Source organism: Diadema setosum, chromosome 4, assembly GCF_964275005.1.
Source record: "Diadema setosum chromosome 4, eeDiaSeto1, whole genome shotgun sequence".
Lineage (NCBI taxonomy): Eukaryota > Metazoa > Echinodermata > Echinoidea > Diadematoida > Diadematidae > Diadema > Diadema setosum.
This window is the reverse complement of record NC_092688.1, coordinates 14,076,186-14,088,660: the sequence shown is the minus strand read 5'-3', so window position 1 is coordinate 14,088,660 and position 12,475 is coordinate 14,076,186. Positions and strand designations below refer to the sequence as shown.

The 12,475-nt window shown below is 36.8% G+C and overlaps 1 protein-coding gene across 1 annotated transcript in view; it reads left to right on the top strand.

Moving 5' to 3' along the window:
• The first annotated feature begins 1,381 nt into the window (after positions 1-1,381).
• Positions 1,382-12,475, top strand: part of LOC140226894 (rabankyrin-5-like) — a 35,955-nt gene continuing 24,861 nt past the window's right edge. Inside the window, exons 1-2 of the mRNA XM_072307321.1 lie at positions 1,382-1,391; positions 5,638-5,830. Coding sequence (XP_072163422.1) covers positions 1,382-1,391; positions 5,638-5,830 — 203 coding nt within the window. The remainder of the gene's footprint in view (positions 1,392-5,637; positions 5,831-12,475) is intronic.

Below are 12,475 nucleotides of genomic sequence, written 5' to 3'. Positions count from 1 at the left end.
GATAATTCAGAGACAAAGTGCATGGTCTACGAGATTCATTTATTGACGACATGAAGATCTACTCTCCGTGACTAATTGACATGATTTGTGAATATTTGATATTAATCAGACCTTTTAATGCTTATATCATGTGAAATGAACTTATGATACCGTTATTCTTATCACCGCATCCTACTGACATTTTTTAAAACGATCCTAGAACATATTATGACAAGGCTTTCTATTTATTGATCACCCGACCCGTTCCAAAGTTGAATCAACTCATTACTGATATCCAACATTCTAGAGATTCTTGTTATAATAGCACAGTAAGAACTGAATTGGTCCCTCGCTTAGAAAACTATAAAAATTGAAAGTCTCGTCGAGTGAAAATCGTGGAGTGGCAATTTGAGATACATGCATGATCATGTGCTCTCAGGATATCATTAGTTAAATTACTCAGCGATGTATACAGTGGAATTAGATGGAATAATTATTGTAATTCACAATAGAGATCCCCAAAGAACTATGTGTGCACAATAAGTTTTAGATCTTTTATTATTGATTAATAATGAGCCATTCATTAATGCAACAGTTACTGCTAGCTGAGTAAACAAAGTCCAAGCCAAAGTTGAGCTGTCGATCAGAGTGGAGTGTTGTTCTTGTTGTTGACGTGGAGATCTTAGCCCGAGCGCGTATACATACATCGTGCGCGCGCACACACACACTCTATAGGGTCCTACACTTTTATCTACACACAGAGTATTACTGTATGTACAGCACACGTTTACTGTCCTTCCGCGCTGACCAACTGTTTCAACTCTCCACTCAGAGGGAATTAACCAATCAGAAACGCGTATTCGCGGCAAACTGAAATCTCGTCAAAAATTAACTGTACAACGCAATGATTTATTCGATCACCTGACCCGTTCCAATAATCAGTCCACATGAAGTCATCATATTTCCATAGTATGATATTTCCTCTTTCATTTCATACCTCTTCGATTTTGGTCCACGTTTATTTCATTGTTCTAATGTACCCCCTAAGAAAAATGAAAAATATGCAAATTTTATGTTTCATAATTTCCTTGCTCAGTATATTTTATATGTCACAACCTTTCAAGTAGTCGGATGTCATTAAAGTACAACTTTTCAGCTTTTTATCGATGTATCAATCAGGAAGATTGGTAATGTCGTTTAGATTTACAGGGACTCTAAAAATATGGTCTTCCAGCTCATTACGTATTCATGTCCGCAAGGTCCATGCATACGCGTACGATAAAATGAGAAGGCTTTCCAGGGTGTTGCGGTCTGACTGCATAGCACTGGTACACACACAGCTACAGTGCTCGCAACATGCATCGCATTTGCAGCCTGTTTGTCACTGAAGGATCGAAGGATCATGGCGGAAGGTATGGGCGTGTACGCGTGTTTCTGTTGAATAGGCCTACTTACTGTAATGATTTTTATTCGTTGTGTACTATCGTTTATGCTGTAGTATGTTGTACTTCGGAGTCAAGATTGTTACAATTTTTGTTTTGAGGAAAATAGTAATTTCACTGCAGTTGAAAACTGCGCCTTCGTAGACAAAGAATAGTGAATTAAAATGACACGCGAGAGTCATGTGAGCTACCGCTGCACCGAGAGTCTCGTCTCTGCTCACGGCTCGGGCATCCGTCCCGTTGGCGTTGCAGGACAGATCGTGTGCAGGTGGTAGGTGCTTGGTACGTGGTGGTAGGCGTGGACGCGGGTGTACAGTCTAGACCTATTTACACTCAAGTAACAGTGTTAGTAGTAGTACTAACTGTTAGAAGGCTTATATACCTAACCAACATGTGCTCGTTCTGATCAACCAGAACTAACAGCTATGGCTATGGTCTGTATGCAGTATGGATAGTTCAATTTATGTACTCGGTATCTAAATTTGAATTTCTTTAAATAAATCAGTAAAAATGGAACAAGTAAATTAAATCAGTCCAGGATCAGGAAACCCGCTGACTATAGTATGACGGGGACTCCTCTCTTGCTCATAACAAACTTTATAAGGATCCCTCCTCCTCAATCCTCATGAGCATGGCTGGGGTGCTCATCTAGACTAGATTCTAAAGACGTAGTAGTAGAGTCATGAGGCCCCCTGTTCAGTTGTCGTCCATCTCACATCTGACAAAGTTGTTGCAAGTTCGCACCGTGATTTACTGTTACACACACACACAACACATCACATGTCCACTACTCTCCGTGATGAAAAGAAGAAAACATTCTGTCTGTGCTTTTTGACAAAAATCAAGTTTAATCGACCGATATGCAGTGACCCACTGAAACACAGGTGCCAGCGGGTGCGCTCAATGCAGGATTGCCACACCTATCGGCCTGATCCAACTCAACGTTTTTGGTGCTCTTTTCTGTTGCTCTTGCCTCTTCACACACGAATCAGCCCCACAGCACAAAAGTGAAATCTGACATCATTTTACAAAGATTCGTACCAAGAAAAATAAAATCAGAACTAACCTGATCTTGTGCCTGTACAATGATGTATACCAAATTACTATTCCACACTCGATTTTGTCAACAAACTAATCACTTTGTAGGTAATGTATTACGGGTTGACTTTCTTGTGAATCCCGCCGTCTAACTACCAACCTTTGGGCGCCTTTCGTGCAAGCGTCCCACTACGCTGCATACTTATCGATTATCTAGCGCAGACGGCGCACAAGCTATGCAAGCTGTGGGATTTTCAGAGTGAGCTTGTGCATGCACAAGAGGAGATTTCTGTACATAGCATTTTATTGCATGGCTTGCGCGCTGTCTGATGGACGTATTTAAATTAATTTAGGTGAGCATTTTTTTATTCTCTTCATTGTTGATTGTATGAAGCTGTCCTGTATCATCAAATTTTGTTTCGTTTTGTTTTTGTTTGTTTGTTTTGGCAAATGTTTACAACCAGAGCCACAAATCACTTAATAAGTTTCCATAGCTGATCCAAAAAAAAAGAAAAAATAATAATAATAATAATATTGCCATGAAATTCAAGCATGTAGGAATTATCTTTTGATGAGAAGGTTCCATTCATTGTGTTGCATTTGTTGCTTTTTTCAGCATTTTAATATTGGTCAGCTGTGATGTTCTACATGACAGGCACATTTGGTCTGTGACCTAATTTATGTACCCTTGTATTCTGTACAGCTACACTGTACTTGCATGTGCATATGAAATGTATGTGTGTGCAATTGTAGGAAATTTGAACAAGTATAACATCCAAAGTTGGGTATTGATACATTGCTCAGTCCTCCAATTGTGTTTGTATCCATATTTGTGTACCGAGTGATGAAAAGTAGCTATGTTCTGTGCTACCACACAAACTGTATTGCCTCTTTTGCAAATTTAAATGCATAATGTTCAATACTTCAAACATGTTGTAGGCTCTTAGATGATGTGACCAGTTATTACACAATTTTATGGCTCATCATTACTGTGTGTGTTTGTTTGTAAGTGCTTAACTTAAGCCTTTGCACAAAAGGGTAGTGTGAATTATGCTTTGGATTTGTTTTCTGTTATTATGTCTGTCCGTCTGTCTTGTTGCCATCAATCTTTCTTCAAACTTTGAAGATGTGATCTCTATCAAAAGTATGCACAGTTAATCAGTAGGTTTTAAAAAAAAGAAAGCACGTCAGGGACAAGTTTGAAAGTTTAGCAGATGTTATGTGTGAAATTGTGTTCCAACAATACACTGTACATAGAAATTATACATTCAGTTGAAAAAAAAAAATCAAGTGAAAGATTAGGCATAGCATATGACAGTAGAGCTAGACCTATGCTGTGGCAGATACTTTATATGAGACTTGTTTGTGACTTTTTCTTTTAGTTTAATGCGACAACAATAATTGAGGGGTTAAAGAAAGAGATTAAAGGGGATGGCTAGTAACTGATCAGTGGGAATCAGTGGGAATGCTGGGGGATGATTGTTCCAATCCTTGTATGATTCATTTAAGAGTACATTACATATCTATTGTTGTGTGAAAATTATTTGCTTCAGAATGGTCTCGTATTCAAGTAATGTGCAGTTTAATGGTTCCAGGCTAGCATGCCTGAGTGACGGGGCATTAAACTGCACATTACTTGAATATGAGAGCATTCTGAAGCAAATGATTTTCACACAACAATAGATAATGTACTCTTAAATGAATCCCACAAGGATTGGAACAATCATCCCCCAGCATTCCCACTGATTCCCACTGATCAGTTAGATACTAGCCATCCCCTTTAAACTTGATATTTGATTGTTACCTGGAAGCATGTCAAAAATATCAACCAAAGTAAGTAGTGTCATCTTCTCAGGAACAGCAAGTGGTGTCGACTGTCAACTCATGTGCAATGAATGATATTTGTAAGTGTATTGTTTGTGTATAGCAACTTCATAGAGCTGTTATTTTCCTTGACTCAAAAGGTATGCTTTTATTGTGTTGATATGGGGCTATTTAACATAATTATGCTCCAGTAAATGCTAGTACACTGTTTTAAAAGTTCTAGTCAAAGTAGTCTGATATCCCAGCAGTGCAAAGGATTAAAACCAGGTTTGTGTGTTTGTTTGTTGTTGTTGTTTTTTTCACTCCAAATGGTGGTACTGTAACAACCACCATGAAGATTATTTACTCTAAAAAAAAATGAAATAATTTCCCCTATTCATGTATCTTGCAAAGTGTTGTGGAGTTAATTTGATGTAACTCCTTACCAAAGAAGTTGTGAAAATATATTTGGTGACTCCTTTTTTGGAATGTTAAGAACAACACTACCTGAAGCTGGCAAAAAAAAAAAAAGAAAAAAAAAAAGGATATATGTTTTTTTTTTTCTCTTCTCGCTTAAATTGCGAAGATTTGATTTGTTCAATCAAATTCAATCATCAGTCATGCTGACAAATAGATCTTGTTAGCTGGGGTATACAATGTATATCCATCCAACCTAATTCCTTCCATCCAGATTGGCCTAAGCTGACATATATGGGCCATTTCCCCCAGCTGTTAAACCCTTAACCACCCCCACAAAACAGTTAAAGATATTATGTGTGCTTCAATGCATATCCTGAAAGAATGGCTATTTGGAGCACAACCGTCATACCAAATGGGATGTGTGTGTAGATGTTACTTCATCGTGTGGTAGTTCCTCTTTTTTTTTTCATTTTTGTTGTGTGTTCTCAGGGTTTGTTTTTGGACAAGGACAATTCACCAATTGGAAACGATGAGTGTATTAAGTTTGACATTGTTGGATGTTATTACCGTGCTATTGCTTTGAATGGGCCATGGTAGCGTCAGTTTGGAGAATATTACCATCATACTGTGGCCAATGAGAAGGTCAACGTGAGATCGACATGTGCACTCTATGGCCAGCTTGGCTGAAATATACTACAAAACTTCATGCAGCAACATTTTGTATTGTAGATTATATATACCGTGCTCATGAAAATTGTGAAATTATGTGATGCAAATTGAACTGTTGAATCAATCTTCAATGTAGTAGAGGAAAGTCACATTTCCTGCATCATTTCATTCCTGTGTTCCTCATCACGCTGAAAGGAATTTCTCAGAGCCAGAGTGGATTTTTTTTTCCTTTGGAATGTGCTTCCTCTCACCTAATTGGCTGTTATGCTCATCAAAATTCTTGCAGAAGCAGAGAAGCTGCAGCGCCATCTTGACCTGTTGCGGCAGGAGTATGTCAAACTCCAGACGCGGCTCGCCGAGCTGGAGCAGAAGTACAATGTCGCCACGGCAACCAATGCGAAGGGAGGAGAGGAGGAGGGGAACTTCGTCTCCAAGCTGCTGGCCACGGTGGCAGATTTGTTTGACAAAGAGCTATACAGGTAGGCATGGGACTAGGGTTAAATTGGTATCATGTACAGTTGTACATACCTTGGCTCAAAGGTGCATATCAGGGCCAAATTTGGGTCTGTAGCAAGTGTTCATAGGCTCACTTATTGGAAAGGAGTTAATGTCGTGAGGAATAACTACATGTGGTTGCCAAAAATGCCTGCCATAGTGCTAATTTTTGTTTTTAATCTGAGAACAGCCTCTGCACCAATAATACTGTAAAAAAAAAAAAAAAAAAAAAAAAAAAAAAACATCTTGAATATGAGAGATGCAGAGCCAATTCCATGGACGTATCTAAACTGTTTACTTTTGGAGCAGTGATTTGAAAAATGTTCAAGATATCACATTTGATGTATAATTTGTGTAGTCCTGTTGTATCACAAAACATCCTACCATGTAAAATTTTTGCAATAAAGCCTAAAATATAAGGAGATATCCATATTTTTCTCATTAAACCGTAAGTGAAGACGGTTTAGTCTGGAAAAAATTTTATTATAAGTATTGTTCACATTTTGTGTATTTAACAATACTTAACATCGATTATACGGATTCAAATTTTTACAGTGGTTGTTTCTATCCCGAACTCACATTTTAGAACTATTTCAAAGCACTAATGCTAGGTTTTCGTTTCTTCTGCATATATATAAAATATGGTAAATTATGCCTTAAAGTCAATTACTTTCATTTATTTCCATGTACAAAAAATTATATGTTAATTGTTATGTTTTTATATAAGAATATATATCATATGCAACATTTTTTTTTTCAGGTAAAATCAAGGCTTGATTGTAATTATATTTTCGTGTGTGTAATGTGTCACATAGATGTGAGCTGAAAATATAGAAAATTTCCCTGAATATAGTGTATTTTGTCACATCTCTTGTTTTGATAAGTTTGTAATTTCCATCAACACTGGTGAAATATTAGTGAAAACACCTGATTGCTTACATCACTTTAGCATTCCTATTCATCGTGCTACTCACATGTACGTCACGTATGTCAAACAATACAAATTATAAAGCCTCTTTTATCATTAATTTCCTCAAATTCATTGGGTAAGCAGAGTCTGTCAGTTCAAATTAATGATCCATCGAGTTGATTTTTATTGCAACTGATGGGAAATTGCCCTACATCGACGTAAATAAACACAGATTATTCAGTGCTTCATTAGTAGCCATGTAGAAAAGAGATGTCCAACTCAAGTATACTGTATGCCCATGATTTTTTTTTTAAAATCATAGCTACTAAACACTGAATAATCTGTGTATATTTATTTCAATGTAGGGCAGTTTCTCCATCAGTGGCAATAGAAAGCAATGGTCAGTGTTTTTTCTTTTTTTTCTGGTTTGTGACTAGATGTAAATCTGTGCATCTGTGTGTGTGTGTGTGTGTGTGTGTGTGTGTATGGATGAGTGTGTGTATGTATGTCTGTGTTTCAAGTTGTTATTCCATTGGCTTACAGAGCGGGACTATAGGCTACTCTAGCAGTCTGTGTACTTGTACATTCACACTGTGTAGGGCAACTCGAGCATAATGTGTTATATCCTGAGTGTGTGGGATCAACCCAGCTATAGGCTGGAAGTGTGGGCGGGGCGTGCCCTGGAGGGGAAGGGATGATCAATAGATTCAGAATAGAGCAGCCAATCTGACACATGCTGAAAGAGGGCGGGGTTCCGGAGCCCAGATCGTGTCTGCGTTTTTGTTTTTGTTTTTTTTGTCTGTGAGTGTGTGCTTGTTTGTACGAGTGTGTTTGACTTGTGTGTGTTTTTGTGTACATTTTGTTTTTGTCTGTGCGTGATTGTTCATGTGTGTACGTTTGTGTGTTTGTGTTGGTGTGCTGTGTGCGTTTGTATTTGATTCTGTGTGTGCACGTGTGTTTGTTTTGAGTCATGTATGCGGTATACATTTGTATATTTTTCTGTGTGTGTACTGTATGTGTATGTGATGGTGATTGTTACCATTTAAAAGTATCTGTGTACTTGTGTGTTCATTTGTATCTGTTTGTGTTTGTTCGTTTATTGCATGTCTCTTGAATAGCATTATTTCCAATTACTGTTTATGTTGCATTGTAACTGAGATACAAATGTACAAAATGTAGTTAAATGTTGTACTCTGTATTTCACCAAGGTGTGATTAATTGTGGCTCAATCATGTTTTGTAGACATAATATCAAAGCAAATTGTCATTTCCTGTGTTTAAGAGGATTGCTGTGTTGTTGGCACATCTGTGTTGTAAGCAGCCAGATACTGCATTTCTGTTAGGCTCTATCTGCACTCTACATGTTTCTGTTTTGTGTAGCCCTTCAAAATGTGCAAACAATTGATGCGTTGGAATCCATCAAATTCTTGTCGTCACTACAGAAAATTTTTGAAGTATTTGTGTTAACAAAAGCCCCTGTTATGGAGTCTGCATTTTCAAACCAAACATTGTCATTTTTGCTACTTTTTTGCTGTGGTATGATAATACTGATTATGCATTAGATAATTCTACAATTGATTTATACTGGTAGCAGTAGTATAGCAGTAGTCACCGAGAAACATCAAATTATTGTGTTGCAATAGTGGAGGTGGTTTTTATGCCTCCGCCACGAAGTGGTGTCGGAGGCATTATGTTTTCGGGTTGTCCGTCCGTCCGTACGTACGTCCGTACGTCCGTCCGCTTTCGTTTACGCGATAACTTGAGTAATATTTACTGGAATTTTACCAAACTTGGTCCAAGTATGAAGTATGATGGGGCAATTATTTGATTAGATTTTGGGTGAAATCGGCTAAAGGTCAATGGTCAAAGGTCAAGGTCAAATCATGAAATTGTATCCGTTTACGCGATAACTCAAGACTGGATGGAGCAAATTTCACCAAACTTTGTTGGAGGATGATGTATGATAGGACAATTACTTGATTAGTTTTTCAGTGAAATCGGACAGAGGTCAAAGGTCAAAGATCAAGGTCAAATCCTAAAATTTATCTGTTTACGTGATAACTCAAAACTGGATGAAGCAGCTTTCACCAAACTTGGTCCAAGGATGATGTATGATGGGACAATTAGTTGAGTAGATTTTAGTGACATTGGCAAGAGGTCAAAGGTTAAAAGGTCAAGGTCAAATGCTACAAATGTTGCAATTTCCCCCATATCTATGCAATGCCCAAAGGTATTTTCTTGAAACTTGGTATGGACATGTACTACTGCGTAAAGATTCTCCAGAGAGAGTTTCATGTCATAAGGTCAAAGGTCAAAAGGTCAAAGGTTAGGTGAAAATGTTGCAATATCACTTTTCTTGCAAATGGTTCAATGTATCTTCGTGGAATTTGGTACATATGCATGTACTGTCTGGCAGGGATTATCTAGGGAATTTAGGGGTCATGGGTCAATAGTCAGGGGTCAAAGGTCAATGTCAACTCCTCAAAATTTTACTATTTCCCTCATATACTAACTATATGCAATGCTTGTATATATAGTTTCAAAACTTAATACATGCATTACCTAATGGAGATTCTCCGGGAAATTTCCAGCCAGAAGGTCAAAGGTTAAGGGTCAAAGGCCAGGTTTCAATGCCCCCCCCCCCCAAAAAAAAAAAAAAAAAAAAAACACACACAAAAAACACCAAAAAAAAATCTATTTTGTACCATCATCACACTCTTTCTTCATACCTTGGAAATTACTCAATGCATAAACTTCCCCAAAATTCCCCAAATGGGCAATTCCACGGTAACTGACGTTACATGTAAGGATTTTCATGAAATTGTTTACCTTGTAGTTTAGTGAATGAAAGCACCTTGGGCATGCAATTAGCATTGATGACTAAGTTCATGAGAAGGAAGAAATTGGTGGAAAGTTTTTCTCTCAAACTGCATTTCTTATCACATAGCAAGTGAAAATGTGTCGGTAACTGACGTTACGGAAAAAGGACATGGGAAATTATGGTGTAGATGTAAATGGAAATATCTCATGTCCCTGACTTTTAGCCTTTATGTGTTTAATATGGCAATACACCTAGGTTCTTAGGAACAGGTGTGCAAAATAATGTGCACTTTAGTTGTCTCCTTTTACCACCATGCCAATTTCAGTGAAGGCATGACGGTAACTGACGTTACGTAACTGACGTTACGCTTACATTTGCCATAGGGTTTACACATGCAAAATCATGATTGGGAATAGCTATGTAATATTTCATAATTCTGACCATTCAGAATGATTTGGTTGATATGGAGTCATACCTTGGTTCATCAGTCATAAATACACAATGAAATGAAACAGTAGTCCATTTTCTTTGTGTTCTATGAAAACTTAAAGGTAAACATGTCAGTAACTGACGTTACGTAACTGACGTTACACATACTTTGCCGTGGGGTTTACAGAGAACTAATTTATTTAACAGGTTATTATACTGCTGCAATGTACCAGTGACAATCCCAGGCAACTACAGCAACAAATTAAAACAAAATCTAAAGACACAAATGATATTGGGTGGGCCCTTAGGGGGAACCCCCCCCCCCCCCCCCCATGCCATAGCACAGTTGGGCAAAAATATTGTAAATGCACAAGAGGATATTTCTTGACATTTGTCTGAAGATTTAATTTTTATTCAACATTTATGATTACACAGAGCCATTAATAGATTAAGCAGTTCCAAGTAAATATATTGACATGACTACGGGCTTTTTTGTTTGTTTGTTTGTTTGTTTGTTTTTTAATGAACAGGAAAGTTTTTATCTACATAGAGTGCTCCACCCATAATACCTTGTAGTACTACACAAAACATGGATATTTTTGTGCTTGAAAAAAATATCAAAATTTCTTCCAGGTCATGGGGAAAAAAACATGTATCAACTCATAAATATGCATAAATATGTATGAAATCTATTGTGATATATTTCTCCTTCTTTTCTTTATTTTACTCCTGATGATCTCCATCATCAATTGATTTAAATGAAAAGTGTCGCACTTTTAATATTTCTCTGTGAAGAAGAAAAATACATGCTTTTTTGGTCAAAAGAGCATTATTTTTTTATTCCTAGCTTGAAGTAATTTAACTGTTTTTCTTTTCCTTTTCACTGATATATCACGGCTTGCAAATACATTCGAGATACCAAGAAATCGGAATTTTCAATGAAAGAATACTAAAATCAATATAAAAAACTCTTCCTGTTCATAATTATCATGTGTTGTATTACAAAATATCCCTGCATGAATAGAATAAAGTAATCAACAAATACACACTGTATGAACATTCTTTTTTAAACCCTATAGAATCCTCTCTCACTTTGAGCAACATCAGTGTTAAGTTTCAAACAATAATGAGTACATGCCTTACGTACCATATAATACAAGATGTGCCATGTTAACTACACCACACATTTAAAGTGCAAGAGAAGAAATATCTGTTTGTGCATTTGACTTGAGGTAGAAACTTGACTAAGCTTCCTGAAAAAAAAAAAGAAAAATGCCAGCGAAAGCAAACATTGGTGAAGATTGTTAAACTGTTGGTATACAGCTGTGCAGAAGTTTTTTTTTTTTTTTTTTTTTTATAGAAAATGTGGTTAACATGCAATCATGTCACTGATTAGGCCTACAAACTTTGGTAGCTTTATCATCCCGTAGGACTGGGAATGTACTAATTTGAGTGCATATACTGCATTTGGCAAACTAAACTTCCAGATGATTTAACCTTAAACTTGTGCTGAATAAAAAATCGAAAGCTCAAGCCCCCCCCCCCCCCCAAAAAAAAAGGTAATCATGGTAAATGAATGAATAAATGAATTTAGAAATAAAAAAAAAAAATACCTGGTATCCATGGACATACCATGGTAATGACATCACTTCCTATGAAAGGGATTGCTGCTCTTTGTTGTAAGTTGACTTCCCAGATGTGTTGAAATGGCCAAAAGTCAAAAAAATTGCCTCAGTTATAATTACTGTCATGGTAACTGACGTTATATACTCGTGTATGACGTTTTGGTAACTGACGTTACACATTTTGTAGTGTTCATTTTGACTCTCCAGTATGGCAAGTATCCTTGTTTCTGGTATTGAAATAAAGGCATATGGGCATACATTAGAAATCCCAAGTTACATCATACAGCTCACTTCCTTTGATGAATAAACTTAAAAATTCCTTGTTTTTGGTAACTGACATTACATCCATCATTATCAAAGTAATTAACAGTTTTTATCAAAATCTTTAAAGCTACCAGCTTTTTTTTTCTATCGTGTGGTAAAAGACTTCTCTGGTAACTGCATACATATGAAAGATTGTTGTTTAGAGTACTAATAAAGTGGATATACAGAGAGTAAGTTATGCGACAATACACTCTTTTCACCATTGAGTTATAGGCATATTTTGGCAGCCATTTTGAAAATCAAAATGGCCACTTTTATTGAAAAACATAATGATTCTTAAGACTTCAACTCAAGTACTGTCTGAAAATGTATGGTGTTTGAAACAAATATCATTTTGAATTTTTGGCACCTGTGTCCTAGTTACCGTGGAATTGCCCAAATATGTGTACCTGCACTCTTAGAAAATTATAGCAAACCCAGTTCAAGACATTTCTGACAAACATGTCATTTCAATATTTGGCAGTTATGTGAAACTGTCATGGATCACACATTGTGAAGACATTGTACTATACGCCTATTGG